The sequence below is a fragment of the Canariomyces notabilis genome (assembly GCF_033297395.1).
Source record: "Canariomyces notabilis strain CBS 508.74 unplaced genomic scaffold N656scaffold_25, whole genome shotgun sequence".
Classification (NCBI taxonomy): domain Eukaryota; kingdom Fungi; phylum Ascomycota; class Sordariomycetes; order Sordariales; family Chaetomiaceae; genus Canariomyces; species Canariomyces notabilis.
In genome coordinates, this window is record NW_027041847.1 from 336867 (window position 1) to 356954 (window position 20088).

Here is a 20088-nt window from a genome sequence, read left to right on the forward strand (position 1 = left end):
CCCCTTCCCCTTTCTGGAACTTATCGCCTGGTGCTTTTACTTGTTGCCCTTGGGTCGTAGCACAGGCAATGAGAAGACGCTTGTTTACGGCGGGATTTTGCAGAGGGCCTGGTCCCTTGTTCGAATGTTAGTGTATAATAAAGCAAAAGGAATGTTGCCTTACTGATGATGTTCTGCATACAACCATACAAGACTTTTCCAGGTTCCTTCTCAGGGGCCACAACACCAAAGTGACCAAACTAGAAGACGAGTCTTCCTAAGCGCATGGCATAGCCAAGCAAGCCGACTAGTCGTATTAACTTCTATAGCAAGCTGCTACCATACCCATAATCCTCGTCCCCGTTTATCATTGATCGTCAATCTCATGGCAAAAACACGCTGTTTCCTCCCCATTTACCAACCATCATCACCCCCAACGCAATGCGTCAAGGACAAGCCCCACCCCACCTTCGTTTCCGTGAACTCACTTCCTTGCGGCCGCGAATACCACCAGTCAACGAGGAATGAGAAGAGATTTAAAAGTAATGAGAACTCCAGAACGCCGATGTCATGGTTTCGTGTGAAATCTGTGAGACCATTATATGTGCAGAAGTGCAACACCCCCTGTGATGGGCCACTTCCAGGGCAAGGGAAATTTACAAGATTTCCCTTAGCTTCTGCTTCTGCGTAGGCGTCAGCGTCATGGGGAAACGGACGTTGTATTTAACGATGAAATTGCCGCGTTGGCCGGGCTTCTTGGAGATGGGCATGCCGAGGCCCGGGTATGTGTCTGAGCTGCCGGGCTGTGTCGGGCCGGACTTTTCGATGGGGAGACTCTTTCCGTCGATGGTTGTAACCGTCCGTCTCCAGCCTGTGAGTGCCTCTTTGAGGTCTAGCTCGACCGTGTGAACGATATCGTCACCGTCGCGGACGAAGAGGGGGTGCGGTTTCTGTGAGAAAATCGGATTGGTTAGATTGGGTCTGGAATGGACGTCGGGAATGAGGTCCGCAAGCTTACCTCCTCAATGATGAATACCATGTCTTGCTGCCCACCCTCTTCTTGGTCGCCGACGCCCTTGAAGCGGATCTTGCTGCCCTTCTTGAGGCCGGGTTTGATGGGCACCTCAAGCAGTGCATCGGTCGTGGTCCGCTTGCCAGTCTCATCAAACATCTTGCGCTTAATCTTCATCTTCTTTGTCACGCCATTGTACAGGTCCTCGAGGGATACTGCCAGCGGCTTCTCGACCGTCGTCACCTCGGGCGTCGGTTGCCGCGCGCTTCGCATGTTATCGCCAAAGGAACCCCGCATGCCTCTCCGTGAGCTCGTCGAGCCTGTCGAAGACCTCGGCCCACTAAAGAAGATGTCTTCAAAATCGCTGCCCAGGCCACTGTCGCGGAACGTGTTCCGGAAAAGGTCGTTGGGATCGGTGAAGTGGTACGAGAAGCGCGCGCTGCCGCCGCCAGGCATGCCGCCGCTGAAGAAGGATGCGAAGCCCTCGGGAATGCCGCCGCCGGCGAAGGGGTTCGCGCCCGCACCGGCACCACCATCGGCCTGCGGGACGGGCCCGCCCCGCAAGATGAACTCGAGGCCGAACTGGTCATACAGCTTTCTCTTCTCCGGGTCGGACAGGATCTCGTATGCTTGCGAGCACTCCTTGAACTTTTCAGCGGCTTCCGGATTGTCCTTGTTCTTGTCGGGGTGCCATCTTAGAGCGGCTTTCCTAAGTGAGGGGTTAGCTGGCTGGGGTCAATAAGCGGTGGGCTGAGCAAGAGCGGTCTCGGCGAGGCTGTCGAGAACCGCCATCAAGCAAACAAAGAGATGAAAAACAAACAAGAACCCGACTCTCCCCTGCCGGTCTTCGGAGGCGGAAATGAGGGGTTGGGGGTTCTGAACCTACCGATAGGCCTTCTTGATATCGTCCTGGGTCGCGGTGGGGCTGACGTTCAAGGCGTCGTAGAGCTTTGTCTCTTTGACCATGATTGCGGCTGGCTACTGTCGATGTCTAGTTGTCGGGATGGATGGATGTGGATGCTGTTGCTGAGAGCCAAAATGTGCGCAGCCTGAGTTGTCGGCGTTTCGACTCTCGTGATGTGTCGGGTTGCAGGCAGGTTAAGTCTGCGTCGAATTGGATCAGTGGAAAGTGGGTGGATGTTGTGCTTGCTGCAGGCCGCCACTTGCAGCTGTCGTGGATAAGAACCTATTTGGCAGATGGTTCTGGAGTGGCGAGAAAGCTCCCGCTGAGCTCTAGAGACTGCTCAAAACCGCAGATCGCAGTTGGCTATAGAGAATTGATCACAAAGGAGATCAAGTTGAATGAGGCTATCGCAAAGTTCACAAAGTGAGTTGAAGAAGAGGAGAGAGGGAAGGCGTGCAAGGCATAACATAGCTTGGCAAAGAGGTCGTGTGTTTCTCGAGGAGCTTGTAACTAGAAGATTCGCGGTGAACCTATCGGCTTCCAGGGATCAGCAACAGTGACGCAGCCACTCCGTGGGAAAGTGAGGCGGTGGGGACCAACGGTTAGGAAGCCCAGGAAATGCGGTACAGTATGTTATAGTTATACCTCACCGTTCCCTACATTGTATATGTGTCCTAAGCGTAGCGATCTAATAGACCATTTTTGTCTGACGCCATCTTAAACTGGGCTGGTTATGAAAGACTTAACATCTTCCTCTTTTTAAAAGTTAACAACCCAACAACCTAAAGTTGCAACCGCGCTCGGCTCATAGTATATGTGTAGAGCTGTTTTCGTTCTATCGTATGTTAACAGTTGCTTACCTACATCTCGAGTGCTCTTCAACTATACCAGGTTAAATCCTACGCGCCTGCCCTTAACCATCACACGCCGTGAGACACCGCGACGAGCGCTCAACCTCCCCTACGTCAGCGAGTCTTGGGAATCAATTGTTCGGCCTCGTGCAGAGCGAGACGGTTACTTCCAGGGAAAGGTATTCCCGGTCGTGGTCCACCAGCGGGCTCTTCAAAATCGCTATCCCGACCGTTCAAGGTTCAGTGCGATGGTTTTGTCGCCGCGTCCTTGACAATGACTTTGCCGCTGCCAGAGGCTTATAAAGTCATTGTACCGATCGCTGAGGGAAAGAATCGATATTGCACTGGGTAACGGTGTAGACACCGCCCATGCAGTCGTTGTACAGTAGCAGCTTACCCTGCAGAGGACTTTAACGTTACGTGTCACACCATGTCCGTCTGAGGGTCCAGCGGATCTGTAGGTGAGGATTCGGCCGTGGCTGCGACATGTCGCATGCACCCGGAGCCTGATGTACAACGAGACGGTCGCCGCCGCGGGCTTGCCCCCGCAGCGGTCTGCATTGCTGGGACAGCTCTTGCGGCTGTCTGCACGGTCGTCGTCGAGAACCCTCAGTGCTCGCTTCCTGTTTGCATCATGACCATGACCGTGCACAACCGACCCTGGACCCTGACGTCGTCGCCGGTGTCGCCATCGCCAGAATTATCACTTCCTTAAGTTGCCCGCTATGGCCATCTGGGAGCGGACAATCGACTTTCTTTCAATGCCGGGCATCCGACGACAGCGGTCGGCGTCAGGATAAAGCGACCGTATCCCACAGGCGGAATGATAGAACTCGAGGCTGGAGGGTCGGCACTTTGTCTTGGGGCTTGAGTAACAGGGGCTGCATGCCCGGTTTCGCAACGATTCTCGTCCCTCCAGGCCGTCTACCAAGTGGCGCCTCTTGAGATGACTGCATGTCTAGGAGACGTCCGAGTAATGTTTGGCGTGCTGTCATGCCCGGTCGCCGTCGATACAAAGGTCGACATTGATGGGACTGTCTTGGCCGGTATACTCATGAAGTCGCTGGAGCCCAGTCAGTCATGATCGAGGTAAAGAGAAAGAGATCAAGGAACCAACGACCATCCCTGAGGTGATGACAGGCAAGCTCAGGCCCACCCGATCCAGCAGGTCAAGTCAGTTTGCATGTGGTTCCTGCTGTTCCAGTATGTCACCGCGGGGGTGTCCCCGTGTAGGGAGCGAAACTTCCGGAGTCTACGCATTCTGACGGAGGCCATTCTTATAGATATGCTCCGAAATATCCGTGCCGAGAGCCATGTTACCTACGTCCGCAGCTTTTGTAGGGCTCGCAAGGTTAGGTACTATATCTGGATGCGCGGGCCCGAGGAAGAGTGAAACCGTTAAATGTGATATGCGGCGCTACTAGTAGCTACACTGCGACGGGGTTTTGCCCAGAAGCTGCCGAGGCATCTGTGGTGGATTAAGCGTCGTTAGGATTGTGTTGGATTTTGCATCTCCAAACGCGGACCCGGCCATGTCAGATCCAGCCATATGGAATTATGGATGTACAGTACATACATGTAAAACCAAGTACCGCACTCGTGAGTCTTGACTAGGTAGGTAGTGAAAATCTAAGTCGTCGGTGCATTTGCTCGTGAAGGACTTGGAGAGAACCAAAACATCTAAGGTTATCTCCAAGATTCTCGGCCGCTGTGGATGGAGATGTAGGTAAGGTACCTAAGGTAGGGTATGTACGTACCTACCTAAGGTAGGTATTGTACAAGTTCGTTCAGTTTCGTCTCGCCTCGCAAGACTCAACAACCAATACGGTAACTATCTGAGAAGAGGTCCGCTCGGCGGATAACTAAGGTAATAAACTTGACCTGGAGTGCCCGTGAGATTCAGAGAGGCTCCGGCTGCCCCGGCGACGCTATGTATCATGGTGGTGGGGTTCGGTATCCGTACCTTAGTTGAACCAGCCGCGCTCTCCGGGCCTCACCCAAAATATGCAAGGGCCGACTTAGCTGCGACTATCGGGGCATCTCACGGATACCGGGTTCCACTCACGGACCTCATGTAAGTCGGACGGACGCGGCTGGCAGCCCGGAGCGGCAGCCGCTAGCACCCTGAAGACAAGTATCTAGGTACCTAGGCTCACTAGGTATCTTAGGTACGTCCTAGGTCTTGGCCCGGTTCAAGACCTTACACGGCCGGGTCGTCAGTCCGACTCAGTCGTCATGCTGGTCGACTTGAAGTACAAGCTTCCCGCATGTGAACGCCGCATGTAATGATTGAGAATTTGAGATGGTAGTTCGCACTTGCACGAGATGAACACGTACTTCTAACAGTACTACCATCTCATAGTGTACCTAAAGCTACACACCCGTGGACCCGGTGTAAGGCGCCGGACAGAGCCTTCCGGTGTTGCAGCCTCCATTACGTCATTGCGAGAGCTCGAAGCCATCGCAGCCACTGAGCCACAGCGGTCGAGATCACAAGATGCGTGAGTCCAGCAATTGAGGGGTTCTGGCGTATTACATTACATCAAGGACCTGACACACCTGAGACCTCAGATACCTTAACGGTTTGCTTCATTCAAGACGGCCTTGCCGGTTCAAGTCAGCCGAACAACCAGCCTGGCGATGGCGTAATGAAGCCTTGACGTCATGGTGGGTGTTTGCATGCCGACCGCCAAGGCTGTCCAATCATCCCCGCGTTCCACGAGCCTCACGCACGGGCCCCAAAGTCCCTGGACGATCTGGCCCCACAATCAAACGGCTTCAGGCAATTGAAGAGTGGGACCAGCCTGGAATGCGCCTGCACATCGCTCGTCTCATCTGGCACCGCGAACTCACTGTGACATCATCTCCGTTTGGAATGTTGGTGTTCGCGAAAAGATGGCAGTGGATCAGTAGGTATCAGCAGCCTGCTAAGCCAATTCTGTCCAATCCAAGTGGCCAATTACTTGCCGCGTAAGGCAGGGAGGCAAAGGGGCAGCTCTTACCCCAGCGCCCCAGCTAGATTGCCTGCGCCCAAAGCCGTTGTGGGTTCAGCAACGACTATCGTCTATGACGTAGGCGCTGTGTGCGACTCGTTTGCTGTTGCTTTGTGCAGTTGCTGACCAGATCCGGTGACTGCGAACCCAAGATGGATCGGTCTATATAATGCGCTTCCTCCCACTCCTCAGACCCTTCTACTCTACCATCAGCATCATCGACACAATCACATAACAGAGCAACCAATCAACCAAACACTCAAAACTTCTTTACACAACTACCACACCAACAATCATCATGGACACCATCAAGAACGCCGGCAACTACGTCTCCGACAAGCTCCAGAGCACCACCCACAGTGCTTCCAAGGAGGCCAACAAGGATGTCGCCAAGGACAACAACGCTGGCATCGGCACTCGGTAAGCAGATACTGCTCCCTCCGGCATGTTTGGACTCTTGCTGATTCCCATCCTAGCCTCCAAGCCACCGGCGACGCCATCTCAGACAAGACCAAGGAGTCGAAGCATGATGCTTCGGCCGAGGCCAACAAGCAGAAGGCTACCCACTAAGCCAACCGCCACTACGACAACCTTCTTTCCGCTTGCCCCTGTCGCGATCATTCATGACGGGATCTGATGGTTATGGTACATGACTTTTCGGGGAGGCGTTGCGGAGAAGGAAAGGGATGGATGGATGGATTTTCTCTTACCGTTCCCTCGCTTTTGAGATTTGACCCTTGAATTTCTGGGAGAGGGAAGGATTTCGCATACAATACCCCTGTTCACCGCCTTTACATAGCTAGACAAATCCATCTGTGTTCTCGCCATATCGGCGCGTGCCATCGATACGTCAATGTCAAATGTGCCCCAGGTGATGAAATTACTTCAATCGAAAATTACAATCTGCCTGAATTATCATGGATGCAATTATAGATTACAATGTCAGTCGCCTGATATACATAGACGTAAGTACCGTCCGACACGCACGTGACTTGTTGGGCCCCGTCATTTCAAACACCGTTGTTACCATTGTAAGCGGGCAAGCGAACCACCGTTGGAAGCGAACCACAGCCCATTTCTGCCACAATGCAGCCACTGCCAAGACTTGGCAATTGTATTAGATTGGACAGTTTGAACTTGTTTGTGGGGCTTGTGGCCGTGCGGCTCGGTTCTGACGATGGTTCGTTTCCCCACTTACAATGGTATCGAATTCTAGCCCCTGTCAATCTTCTCTCTTTCTTACCTTCCTGTGAATATTCATTTGTCAGGCCATATTTGGCATTGCCGCCAACCTTCCTCTCGCTAATTCTGCCGCACTTGAATACATGCTCATCCCATACATTGATCCTACAGCTTTCGTGACGACATTTCACTTGAAGAACTGAAGCGGGATCATACAATGTATTGTAATCAAACCCACAGCCTGGCTCTGTTTCAAATCCATTCGTTCGTCATAGTTGCACATCCTCCATTGAGCTTCTACACGTCAGGATCAAACGCAGATGGACAAAACAAACTCGCAATCTTCCTCAACCGCTTGCAAGCAAGCTAATTTCGCCGGAAAGCGTTCGGCGTCCGAGGAACTGAATCCTGACACTGACATCAAAAGGATAAAGCCCGCCCATGATGGGGTGATAAAACCAGAAGCTCAACCTCCGGTTATGATCTCGAGGATTCCTTTCCCAGAGAAGGTGCCTACATTGGACTATCCCCGATACCATGAAATGTCGTCTGAACTCATGAAAGCCTGCAGTTATAGAAGAAAGAAATGGCGAGATTGAATTTCGAGTTGTCAACAATGACGGCGCCAGAGACAGCTGGATCATTCTTACGGGCCTCAAATGCCTGTTCCAAAAGCAACTCCCGAAAATGCCCAAAGATTACATTGCACGTCTTGTCTACGACCGCACTCATTTGTCCCTCGCTCTCCTCAGGATGCCCCTAGAGGTTGTCGGCGGGATAACATTTCGCGAGTTTCGTGCCCGAAAGTTTGCTGAAATCGTCTTCTGCGCTGTCTCGTCTGATCAACAGGTGAAAGGGTACGGAGCCCATCTCATGGCCCATCTGAAGGATTACGTCCGAGCTTCTGGACCCGTGATGCATTTTCTGACTTATGCCGACAACTATGCCACGGGGTACTTTCAGAAACAAGGGTTCACCAAAGAGATCTCCCTCGACAAGTCTATCTGGATGGGATATATCAAGGACTACGAAGGAGGGACACTGATGCAGTGCTCTCTGCTTCCTCGGATACGCTATCTCGAAGTTGGTCGCATGCTACTGAAGCAGAAGGAAACCGTGCTGGCCAAAATTCGTCCCTTAAGCAAAAGCCACCTTATACATCCACCGCCTCAGGAATGGGTCAAGGATGTTGTCGCCCCAATCGATCCGCTTTGTATCCCTGCCATCCGAGCAACCGGCTGGTCCCCGGACATGGACCAACTATCACGGGTGCCACGCCGTGGACCGCATTTTAACGAACTTCGACGGTTTCTCTATCAGATCCAGAACCATAAGCAAGCATGGCCCTTCCTCAATCCGGTCAACAAAGACGAAGTCCCCGACTATTACAATGTCATCGCTAACCCAATGGATCTGTCGACTGTCGAGGAAAAGCTGGAGCTTGATCAGTATGCTACCCCGAGGGACCTCGTGGCCGATCTCAAGTCGATATTCAGCAACTGTCGGCAGTATAATGACGCCACAACCGTGTACACCAAGTGTGCGGTCAAGCTGGAGAAGTACATGTGGAGTCTTATCAAGGAGATTCCAGAGTGGTATGATCTACTTGAGGAATGACTGGTGTTGCCATATCTCTTTTTTTGTGTTCGGTACCGCGGCTTGCAGCCAGAAGTAGGGTCGATATCAGGCGCTTGGTTCGAACCCTGGTTTATGGGGTGCCGAGGGCGTCACACGGTCACGGTGGTAAGGTGTCCTGTGTATAGGATTTTACAGCCTCAAGCGTCGGCACACCTGTCATCTTTGGATTGATATCAACATCCTTGAGTATGCCTTGCGACTGGCTTTGGCGGGGTCTCTAAATCATGCTAGCCGTGGGTTTTGTTTTGATTTCTCTGGGCCCTGTTTTGGTTATTGGGAGTAAGGGGTTGACGGTTCCTACGGTATGGCAGCGTACGGTATTTTGATTTCATTCTTTAACCTATGATACACCAAATCGACTCAGATCTCGAGGCCTTGTGTGAGAATTCCCGACTTTTCCGTTTCTCATGTTTTATTGCTAGCATGTGTAACTCTGCGCTCCTGGCTAGGGTCCTCTCGAGCAGAGGGGTCTTGCCCACAGACCCTCAAAATCAACCTGTCTTGGCACGAAGCCAGCTGATCAAGCCACCTCGAATTTGAAAGAATCCCTCATCCAAATTTCCCGGATTTTATCGCATCAGAGCATATAATCATCCTAAACTCAGCCCCAAACACAGCACCAACCAAAGATACATCATCATGTCAGCCCCGCCGACCTCCTTCACTGCCCTGCTGCAGGACCCAACAACCGTCACCTCGCTAGCGTCGACCGTCGCCATCCTGCTCGCCGCGCTGGCCCTCTCCCGGCGCGTGCTCGACCCGGTCTCAACTCCGCCGCGGCTGCGTGCGCTCTTTGTCTGGCACGCCTTTGACGCGCTGATCCATTTCATCCTCGAGGGCGGGTTTGTGTACCACTGCCTGTTTTCGTCGGCCCCGGTCGCCGCCCTGAAGCAGCGGCAGGCCGGCGAAGCCTACTACTGGCCCGATCCCGAAAACTTTCTGGGCTCCGGACTGGGCCCGGGAGTGGTGGCCCATGGCTCGCAGGCTGCCGTGGACGAGAGCCCGCTGGCGAAGCTGTGGATGGTGTACGCTAAGGCGGATAGGCGGTGGGGTGGGGTTGATCTGGTGCGTATTTCTGCTCTGGCCTCTTGGACCTGGAGTATCTGTCCGTCTGTGATGGTGAGAGGACTTGGCTAATTCTGGAGACGGTGGCGACTCATGCAGACCGTTCTCAGCCTTGAGATGCTTACGGTGGTGTTTGCCGGGTCTATGGCGTGCCTTGCTTGTTATGACATTGCGAGGAAAAGCCCGAGGGCGAATTTGGTCATGATCATTCTGGCAACGGCGGAGATCTATGGCGGTAGGGACCCCTTTTGCAGCCACCCTACTACCTGGTAGCATGTATCTGACTTGAGAATTCCACTGACTCACCGCAGGCTACATGACTTTCATGCCGGAATGGCTTACTGGGAATGTCAACCTCGACACGAGCAACTTCATGTATAAGTGGGTCTTCTTGATTTTCTTTAATGGGCTATGGGTTGTCGTCCCGTTATATGCAATCTATGTCGCTGTCGATGATATCTACGACGCATTCAAGGCGCGAGCCACTGCTTTGGGGGAGAAGAAGGCCAAATGAAGAAGAGGCTGTGAGACTAGCTTACTTCTACCTAGTGTACCTTACTGCCAATATAATGAGTTTCGTGAGGCTGCTTGGCTTTGATGAAGATGCAAAAGAAGTGAATCGCCCCGTTGTGTACTAGTAGCGTTTTCACCTATAGGTACTCCGTACTTCAAAGTCGGGACTCCTTATTGGCCCCAAAGAGGAGACCAATCCAGGCTTGTGTGCCATGTGTGGTCTTCAGAATTCACCAGCTTCCAGCCACAGGCAGACACCGAACTGGGAGATATAGAATGAGAGCTAAGCCTTGGTATCCGGGGATCGAGTGGCTTGACCTGGCAGGTTCAAGTGGCAATAATTACCCTATGTGTAGCGCATGATAGTTCGGGCCAGAACCTGAATCCCGGGATAACCTTCCTCAAATCCTTCAAGGTTCTTCGGAATTGTTACTTCCGGGGGAAGCTTAGCAAAAGAACAGGGGTAATTTCATGCGAATGGCTATCTATCTAGAAGCTTTGATCTAAGGTGGACCGCCGTCTACCTTAGTCGGCTGCTGCCGACCCTGTCTGGTTAAGTGCATGTGTACATAAGTAGGTAGCCCAAGTATGTCATGATACCTACCACTGGTCGTTGATTCCTGGTCTCGGAACATTGGCAAATTCTTGTGCTAGTCGTGACGGCTGACGACCTTCTACTTCTAGTGGCCTGAAGTAGTAGCCTGTAGCCGATGCCGGGTCGATGCCATGTCGGTGCCTCTCAATTTGAACGCTTCGTCAATTTCTAGCCTCCTAGACAGCTGACTCCGTACAGTACATGGTGTTAGGTTAAGCCGCCCATGGCCACACATCCTAACCCTCGGAAGTGGCTTTCCACTACCTATCCTCATGCTGTTCCGCAAGGACTGGGAAGAGAAGGGCACTTCAGACTATCTAAGTGTAGGTAGATAGGTAACTATGTAAGCATGTTGAGATTTGACTGGATCCTGCTCAATGGATCGGCTAGCCCGCAACCCCCCTTGTTACTTGGGCTTCCGGGAGCCAGCTTTCCGAAGAGCTTGATACACAGGGGAAAGGGGGCTTGGAAGACCGGATGAACCTTGCTAGGCACTCGGAATCCACTAGGATCCATTGTCCAATGGCCACGCGAGGCATTCTGGCGGGTGGTGCAAGGCCTCACCTAGACATTATGATGGGGCCAATGGTTGCCGTGTAATTGGCGGGTCCTTGGTAAGAAACAACCGGCCAGTCTTGTCTCGTCTCGGCACCAGAAGGCTAGGAAGGGAAAGAACGCATTAAAGAGGAATTTGTACCTGCTTGCAAATGGCTTATCGAACTTAACTCCTCTCACGAAAAGCTATGGGCGGTGGATAGGGACGATCTATCCTTCGTCTCTCAACTACCTGAAGCCTCTCTCATATGCTGTCCCTGGAGCAACCACTCATCCAGAATCACCCCACGACTGCTTTGGAAGGAAAGCTTGCAAACAAAAATAGACTGACCTGGTTGTAGCGTTGATCAAGCAAGAGAAGCGATCACAGCTGAACTACATAGGCCTGGCTTATTGGGCGAGAACAGTTCTTGTATTTGCTGCAGCGAATGTCTTGCTTTGGCGATGTTTGTTGAACTGAAGTGCAAGCAAGGTGCAACCGTTTGATACGCGACCAGGAACATCCATGCTCTTTCTGTCCGCAATGAGACCCTTGTGCCTGCCAGACAAGGTGCCCCACAAGAAGCTCTGGCCAAAGGGTGGCTCCTGCCCGCCAACCAGGGGAGCTTGGCTGGACTTTGGCAAGGCAGTCGAAACCTGGGGTTGTCACAAAACTGCTTCAACCCCACGGTGCAACAATGCCCTCTGCGCCTAGCGCCTTCCTCAACCTTGAATCTGGCGCCGGGCCGACGCCTTTCCATTGCATCCTGTACCACAGAAGCTTCATATGGTCCAAGGCCTCGAGGAATCGACTTCAACACTTCCCGTACGCTAACGACAGCACTGGCACGCAGCTTGGCTGCTCGCCAAACCACCGTCTTCTCCCGCGTCTCTGTCCCGCCTTGGCACTCGTGATGGAAGGGTCGAAGGGTCGCTGTCTCGAATCTCATGGCCACCTTTACCCGTCTTACCCGTCTTACCCATCCGCTGCGCTGGGTAACGCCAGCGTTCTCAGCTCGAGATACACCTCCAATTTCCAAACCTCATGAAGTAACTACCAGTCCTGGCCCATGTTTGTAGATACCCGAGCTACTCTTGGCTTGCTGGAGTCTGGGGCCTGTTCTTTTAGTCTGCTATGAGATGCGGGACTGCTTGTGTTTCTCATAGCTTAATAAGACTCCCTTGTCACTGTTTTCATGCCTTGTGCAAGTTGACAGCGCCAGCACCACCTCGTTCTGGAACACCCCCACAGTCTGGGGTGCTGCGTGCGTGCCCGTCCCGCACCCCCAGCCTCAGATTTCATTCGTCCCGTCATCCGTCCCTGGACCCTGTGCCTATTCCCAGCCGAAGACGGGTAGGAAGTGCTGGGTTGCTCAGGCACTGTTTCGTCTGGTCCGTGGTGGTGCTCGAGCTGTGGCCATCCTTGCTCAGCATGCTTTGAGCCGAAGGGTAGGGGTGGATGTGGCTGGAGGGGGGTGGATGATCCATTACACTCTTTGTCTCTTCCTTCTTCACGTCACACTCTCAATACTCTTCCTCCTTCACACATCAGCTGAAGACGTAGCTGCGGAATCGACGACAAGGTGGCATAGATGACTTGACAACGGACGAATCCGACGGCGCTGCTCCGGCATCATCGCCTTCGCCAGCCACGCGGCTGTAAACACCGAGCTCGCCCCAATGTCGCCGTTTGTGGGAGTCAATGGGGGCGTCGGGTGGTTGGAGTCGCGGGACGACGACACGAGTTGGATGCCGCGAAGCAACTTCAACAGGTCAAGAAATGGCTTCTATCAGTCGGCAACCAACCGGACAACCACCCAGCAGATGTTTATCAACGAGCTGAGATTTTCGGCCGCTAAATCTATCAGAACCTCGACACTCATCCTAGCCTGCTTCAACATTGTCGCTGCCTTTGCCACGGCTCTAGGCATACTGTGCGATTCATACTTCAGGGAGAAGCGGAACAACAGGAGTTACAGGTTCAGGTACCGTGCTAGCGTTTGCTGCGGTTGACCGTCTGGCGAGAGGCGACTGCTAACGCTTTTCAGGGGTAGCGGCTTTAGATTCGTGCCTGAGGGCGAAGTCTACCCGCTCGTACTATCAATCGCCATATTGATCCAGAGCATCACATTTGCCGGGGCTCAGGGTACGGGGCTAGACAGTCTCTTCGGCGGAGGCTGTACCACGGTATCCCAGCTGATGCTGCCCGGTGGGTACCTCGGTACTCGATATTGGATAGTCTGGAAGGCTCGCTGACGCGCAAGGCAGCTCTGTTTATTGCCCCCTACACCCAGCTTGTATTCGGAATCGAGATCGCCATCCGGGCGCTTCGGAAGCAGCCGTTCGCTCCCAGAGGCAAATATAACGTGACAATCTGCCTGGCCATCATTGGCATGCTGACCCTGGTCAATTTCCTGGTCGCGGCCTTCGATCAGGCCCGGAACTTTTGCTTGACGTCCCTCTTTTGGTTCGTCTCGCACTGGTCGCTTCTATGTTTTGCACTCCTCGTTGTTATTTCGGTCGTCGTCCTGGCTTGCACCATCATCATCTTCGTCAGATTGTACCGAAGCATCAAAATCGAGGTGACTGCCCGGGTTGCCGCATCCAGAATGGTTTACTACCTGGCTCTTGCCGTCATAACCACAGTAAGTCATCCCCAACTTTTGCCAGGCCGCTTTCTCCATTTGCTCACCTTTGGCAGGGGTTCATGGTGCCGTTCTTCTTCGTAATATCATTTTTGGACGAACGAGGTCAAAGTTCCAACGAACTCACCCTCGGCATGGTCGCTTCGGTAGTTGCCAACGTATCCGGGCTAATGACCGGAGGACTTTATTTGTTTCTGAAGTCGAGCACCCTGTCGACCATTGGCCCCAAAGATAAGGCCGGAGAATACGAGAACCGGAGGGCAAGATACAAGATTAGACGGTACAGTCCGAATGACGCTGATGACGGCGATGGCTTCGATAGCCACTCTATGCACCTAGTAGCAGACTCGAGAAGCCTGCATCGAGTTGCTAGCAACACGAGCTCGACAGATATCGATATTGAGAAGGAGGAAGAAGCGCTGGACGGCAAGAGCATACGCTCGGCATCGACCACGGTTGGCAGGCGAACTCCGGGCTCACTCCGCTCGAACGCACGCATGCCCGTAGTGCCAGCAACCCCTTTGCCCAAGGCCCCGGAGCCCGCACGAGTCCCGCCGGTGTCGCTCGTGCGCAAACGTACTTATTCCCTGTTTCCGACTAGCGGCACTGCTTCGAAATCACCATTAACTCTCTTGCCTGCTACTACATATTCACCAGCGGACGCCCTCAAACCGCCTCCGTCCATGGGTAATCTCGCAAACATGCGGCATCGGAGAGACTCGTCACTGGTTTCCTCGGCGACTGTTCAGATCGGACTGCGCCTTTCTTCAGTGGAGGATATGCCTCCAGTAGCCAAGAACAAGGTCGTGGCCGGCGACTGCGAAGTGTACAACCTGGACTGCCCCAACGTCCTGAAAGAGTTAGAGATGGCAGGCCTTAAACGCCCGATAGCCATGGATGGCGGTGCCACCACTCCTCCACTGGCCTCGCCAGCGGACGACAGGAATCCTAAGCGAGACCCGGTGAAAGACGCAAGGATGAAGACGCTGCCACCTGTTCCAGGGTTGCCCGTCCAGGTCGCCCAAGACCAGCCAGCGGAGGAGGAGCCTACCTTAAGCCCGACCGTCTATGATCCAAATAGTCCCATCAAGACCAGCCTACCGACTTCAACAGGCTTACAAGAGGTTACTTTGAGCCCTGCCGTCTACAACCCTCAAAGTCCAACCAAGGTGAAACTGCCGAGTCCCAAGGGTGTTGGCTTCACGACGCCCATGGCGAAATCGGCAAATGCTCCCGGCCCTCGGAGTCCGCCGGTTGCACCACCCCAGCGCCGTGCTACAGGGGAAACTACGCCCTTGCCAACGGACGCCAAGGGCGCCTGGATATAGCCTATCGGTCTGACGAACGAAATCGTGCGCTCTCATACAACAGCATTTTCCGGTGTTGGGTTGGACGGGAGGGGTGATGTTCGATTCGATAGAGAAGCCGCACGGCCGGCTCATTTTTACAATCAATACCCTGCTGGCTGCGCCAAGAATATTACTTTCTAGTTTGTCGAGACTGTTTGCCACTTTTGAGCCTGCATTCTCGAGGAGTTGGGATATCATTCGGTCAGCAAACCGAAGCCAGTCATTCCATTTCTTACCTTCCGTTCTTCTTTTTATTGTTTCTTCCTCATTCCCATTTACTTTTGGAGAGGGCTCTTTCCATTTCACTTTGCATCATGACGGCGTCTAGAGGGTGGAAAACTCACTCCATCGCGCAGTCGGTGTCATAGACCCTTGAGGCTTGCGCCGCTGCGGTATACCGAGGAGCTTTGTCATGCTGATAGCACCACCGCTTACTTTGATGACGCCTAGAACAGCTGTTGCTGCTCTTGGGTATGGACTTTCATGGTACCTTATGTTTACTTTTAGGATGTTTGGGAACAGGAGGAAGGAGCTAACTCATCAAAGATTAAGGGATTCTGGTGAGAGAGCAGGATTTCATGCGCTCTTAGCACATCGCTGGCAGACAAGCAGCCAGGAAACTCTTTGAAGGGAGACTCAGAAGTAAAGGACGGACATGAATGTATGATGAAATGTGGCAAGTAACACAAAATGGACATCCTAGGTATATTCTCTTCTTGACTAGCAATACTGTTCCATGTGCACTCCGCAGCCCTGAATGGAATGTGTCCCGCCCCAGATGCTCACTATTCATGTACTTCGTACTCTTCAAGCGCCTTGGGAAGAGCGAAACCAGGAATGCTAAACAGTGACATTGTACAGGGTAACAGGACATGCCTATAGTTGGCTCAGAGGCTCCCAGGTTTGTATACCTTTTTGATCACAACAACAATCGTGAATACATGCCCAGCAACCGGTTTAATTCTTTTAACCCCAAACCCCGGTTTCATGCTCCCATTCCCCTGGCCTACCCGCTCCTCCTCCACCACCGCCCCCACCGCCACCATTACCCATGCCTCCGACATCGTCCCCTCCCTCGCCCATCATCTCCATGCCCCAGCCCAGGAACTCGGTCTTTTCCAACTCGCGCACAAAAAAATCGCGCTCCTCCCTCAGGGCGTCGCGCAGCTCCGGGGCCATCTTGTCCGGATAGCGGCGCAGGTTGAACCAATGGGTCAGGCTGCGGAGGGCCTGCTCGAGGGGGAGAGCCTCCTCGACCTCGGCGTCGACGTCGGAGCCGGCGAGCCACTCGTCGCGCAGCTCTGGGCGACAGTGCAGGTAGACGGCCGTGATGACGCGCATGTTTGTCTGGCGCCACTTGCGGCCGCAGTAAGGGACCTGGTTCTTGAATAGCTTGAGCGTGTATAGACGCAGCTCCTGCTGGGGCACGCGCAGGGCCTTGCGGAGTATGTTGGACGACTTGTACTGCACAAGCAGGAGGTTCCGGTGCGCTTTGTGCTTGCATATCTTTTGCATCACGCGCAGGTAGTTGATGAGGGAAAAGAAGTTGCGGCGCGAAAAGTCCGTGATGGGTTCCGCCGGCAAGGGGTTCACTGGGTAGCCTAGCTCGTCGACCTCGGGCCGTGTCGACGAGGACGGTGACGAGGAGGATTGTGCTTGTTGAGCGTCGAGGGCGGCTGTGGAGGAGGTCTCCGCGGATGTATTGTTAGTAGTGCTGTTTGCAGCGGCTGTGGTGCTGTCCGCTTCGGGGCCAGCAGTCAGGTGTGAGCGGCGGCGTCTTATGGGTGGCGGCACGGCGTCGTCCTCGCTGCCGTCTTCTTCAAATTCTGTAGCGGTTGGGTTCGGGACGTTGGGGTGGGGTATGACGCCTGCTCGTGAGCCGCAGAAGTAGAAAAAGCTGTGCTCGAGTCTGTCCGTCTTGCTCTCAACGACTTGCTGCACGTCGTGCATGGCAAACAGCTTCAGCGCCAGCGGAAGATAGTTAGAATCCAGGAGGAGCTGGGTCATGTACTCAAACTTCAGGACATCTGATCGGTCTGTCAGCGCCTCTGCGCGGATGCGGGAGGATGCGGGGGGATGCGGGCAGCTTACGAGAGAGCTTTAGCCACTTCAACAGGAGGATCATGATGCCAGTAACAGCCTTAGCAGCGATTTCCCTACTCCGCAATTCATCCACATCGGCGTCCAACGGCGAAGAAGGGTCTCCCTTGGGGACTCCATTAACGCCGTTCGGCGCGTTCTGGCCCTGGCCGCCGTTCGGGCGTGCGCTGGCTGGGCCGTTGCCCTGCGGGCCGTTAGCAGTCGAGGGCGAAACCATGTTAGTAGCTATAGCCAAGATCTGCTTTAGCAGCACGATAACCAGTGACTGAAGGTGCGGTAAGGCCTCTTTCTAGGGTCAATGTTAGCGGGACATATGATGTGGAGGAGCAGTCAAGCTCACATAGAATTCCTCGACGGCATCTAGCCGCTCCTTCGTCCGCTGATCAACTCCGCGAGGGCCATAGTCCACCTCGGGCGCAGTAGGTCTCCTTGATTCGCTAGCGGGATTGGCAAGGCCTAACTCCTCCTTCTCCTCAAGCGTTAGCGATGACAGGTCGAGCTCCTCAATAATGTCCTCATCGACCCCGTTCCAGCCCCTGTCAAACTTGAGGAATTCCTCTCGCTCGCGCCACAGCTGCCGGGTAGCGCGCGTCATGCGCACTCGTTTGGAGAAGAGCTCTCCAGCCTCTAGAATGGATGCTGGGACGTCGCTGCCCTCCCATTTCCTGCCCACCAACTGATCCTGGAGCGCAGCGGCGCCCTTACCTCCGGCGCAGTTGCTAGTGGCGTCAAGAGGCGGGTACATGAAGGGGAAGTTTTGGTTTGTTTGATAATTCTGTTTCTTTCCGCCTTTACCACCGACCCCAGGGCTAGGGGGCGGTGACGGCGCAGGGGTTGCGATGTGGACGGGCTGGTGGAGAATCGAGGCTCCTCCGCTTTGGCCGGGGGGCCCGGGAAGGATGCCGTTGGCGCCGTTGTTTCTTGTCGGATGGTTTGGGAGTTGGGGAAGCAGGGATGTTTGCTCTGCTTCAAGCGGCAACACTGGCTGGGGCGGGATGTAGGCCGGGTATTTTGACGTGATCTCTTGCCGAAACACGTGGTAGTCTAAAGGAGATGCCGTGATGGTCTCCTTGGCGTCGTCGCCCTCAGTCTCACTCGTGGCTTGCTTGGTCTCGGCTAGCTCCCTGGAACCGCCAAAGACAAGCAAGATTGACTTCCAGAAGAGGAGAAAGATCTGGACCGTCAGTATCCTACAATTGGAGGAGGGTGGACAGCCCTACCTGGTGCTGGGGAAGGATCCCTGTCTCGTCCCATCGCAACTTGGCTGTGACATGAAGCATGAAGCAGACCAAGCTCGGGTTGAGCGCGACTGCGAACCAGCATCAGCCGTCTTGCCGTTCACAAGGATAGGCGCCGTGCTTACGGAGCTTAGCCCGAACTTCGGCCAGACCTTCCGGGTCATCGAGCACCTCCTGGATAGCAATGTACATGATGGTCATCAGATGAATCAGCTCTTCCCCGACCATTTGCGCGTTCTGCGGCAGCTCATCAGCCCTACCGCCAAGTCAGCTCTCACCCGACGGAGACCCACGACAGAGAGGAAACGGGGCACGCACCAAAACAGCTTAAAGAGACCCTGCAAGACCTCCCAAACAACCTGGATGCCCCCGCAGCTCGCCAGCAACCTCACCCCGTCCTTCATAGCCTCCAGCTGCGCGCTCGTCGCCGCGGTTCTGACCTTGCCCTGGACAACCACAGGCGCGGCCCCTTTGACCGTCTCGGTCCACCTGCCGAGCACGAGGTAGACCAAGGCGCCGATAGCCTCACCTCTGGCAACCTTTTCCCCGTTCCTGACGCTCTCGAGCAGCAAGCCCTCCACAAAGGTCCTGCGGAGCGCTTCGTCCACCTCGTCCCAGGCGGGATGCCCACCACCGCCCTCAGCATTGCCATCCCCGCCGCCACCGCCAGTAGCAGCATCATAACTATTACGATGATTATCATAGCTACCGGGCCCCTCGCCATGATGCGTGGACGCAGACGGGGACGGGGAGAACAGCCTGGCCCAGGCCGAGTAGAAGGCGCGGTTGGCGGCGTTGAGGCGGACCCACTGCCAAAAGTTGTACATGAACCACTCGTCGATCTCTTCGGGGAGCGAGTCCATGTCCGAGTAGACATAGTCGTAGGCGATGGGCTCGGTGCGGGGGATTTCGGCTACGATGCGGCGGAGCTGGGCGAGGGAGAAGGACGGGTCTTGAGACTGGGATTGGGGTTGGGGCTGGGATGAGGGCTTGGCGGCGCCCGGTTGGCCGCCGGCATTGCTGCTGTCATTGTTGTCGCTAACGTTACTGCTGCCGTCGCCCGTGGCCATGAGCGGAGAGGGTGCTATCGCGGGTGCCGCCGGGGTGGTGACCGGGCCGGTGGTAATGGTAGAAAGTGGTGGCGGCGGGGCGGGCGACTGCTGATTCCGATGGAGTTGCGGGCGTTTGGGCGGGAGGGTTTTCTGGGTTTGCTGGGTGGTCGTGGTGAGAGATGCTGCTTCCTTTTTCTGCTGATCTGGCATGTCCGTTGGCTGCTTCCTGCCCGTTGCGACGTCGTCGTTTTAGAGAATCGCGATGGCCAGAGCGCGTTCATGATTGCTTGGCGCGCTTAACGTTAATAAAGCTTAGCTCAAAGCTCTTGGCAGTGGGCATTGACACGGTTGGATGGAAATCAATGCGGCGGGTCGAGATAAGGCTGACTGATAACATTCGACCCCTGAAATTCTGAACCATCACGGACAACGAGTCGA

At 54.4% G+C, this 20088-nt stretch overlaps 6 protein-coding genes across 6 annotated transcripts; 4 read left to right on the forward strand and 2 right to left on the reverse strand.

Moving 5' to 3' along the window:
• Positions 1 to 407: 407 nt before the first annotated feature.
• N656DRAFT_340448 (DnaJ-domain-containing protein) lies at positions 408 to 2125 on the reverse strand. Its single transcript, XM_064809303.1, has 3 exons — positions 1878 to 2125; positions 998 to 1700; positions 408 to 929 (listed from the first exon to the last, which is right to left on the reverse strand). The coding sequence occupies exons 1-3, from the start codon at positions 1955 to 1957 to the stop codon at positions 636 to 638; spliced, it is 1077 nt and encodes a 358-aa protein (XP_064667038.1). The 5' UTR covers positions 1958 to 2125; the 3' UTR covers positions 408 to 635.
• A 3912-nt stretch (positions 2126 to 6037) lies between these two features.
• N656DRAFT_800979 (uncharacterized protein) lies at positions 6038 to 6309 on the forward strand (the record flags this gene model as incomplete). The annotated part of the gene is made up of 2 exons (XM_064818064.1): positions 6038 to 6159; positions 6216 to 6309. 2 exons carry the CDS (start codon positions 6038 to 6040, stop codon positions 6307 to 6309), a joined length of 216 nt encoding a protein of 71 aa, XP_064667039.1.
• A 932-nt stretch (positions 6310 to 7241) lies between these two features.
• Positions 7242 to 8538, forward strand: N656DRAFT_716082 (histone acetyltransferase GCN5; the record flags this gene model as incomplete). The annotated part of the gene is made up of 2 exons (XM_064812102.1): positions 7242 to 7430; positions 7486 to 8538. 2 exons carry the CDS (start codon positions 7242 to 7244, stop codon positions 8536 to 8538), a joined length of 1242 nt encoding a protein of 413 aa, XP_064667040.1.
• Positions 8539 to 9198: 660 nt separating this feature from the next.
• On the forward strand, positions 9199 to 10138 carry N656DRAFT_771056 (Emopamil-binding protein; the record flags this gene model as incomplete). The annotated part of the gene is made up of 3 exons (XM_064813820.1): positions 9199 to 9624; positions 9724 to 9859; positions 9936 to 10138. 3 exons carry the CDS (start codon positions 9199 to 9201, stop codon positions 10136 to 10138), a joined length of 765 nt encoding a protein of 254 aa, XP_064667041.1.
• Positions 10139 to 12946: 2808 nt separating this feature from the next.
• Positions 12947 to 15239, forward strand: N656DRAFT_800982 (uncharacterized protein; the record flags this gene model as incomplete). The annotated part of the gene is made up of 4 exons (XM_064818065.1): positions 12947 to 13251; positions 13315 to 13475; positions 13535 to 13911; positions 13968 to 15239. The coding sequence occupies 4 exons, from the start codon at positions 12947 to 12949 to the stop codon at positions 15237 to 15239; spliced, it is 2115 nt and encodes a 704-aa protein (XP_064667042.1).
• A 987-nt stretch (positions 15240 to 16226) lies between these two features.
• N656DRAFT_847827 (N1221-domain-containing protein) lies at positions 16227 to 20050 on the reverse strand (the record flags this gene model as incomplete). The annotated part of the gene is made up of 6 exons (XM_064819277.1): positions 18917 to 20050; positions 18724 to 18854; positions 18581 to 18669; positions 17701 to 18534; positions 17352 to 17649; positions 16227 to 17287 (listed from the first exon to the last, which is right to left on the reverse strand). Exons 1-6 carry the CDS (start codon positions 19858 to 19860, stop codon positions 16227 to 16229), a joined length of 3357 nt encoding a protein of 1118 aa, XP_064667043.1. The 5' UTR covers positions 19861 to 20050.
• Positions 20051 to 20088: the final 38 nt, after the last annotated feature.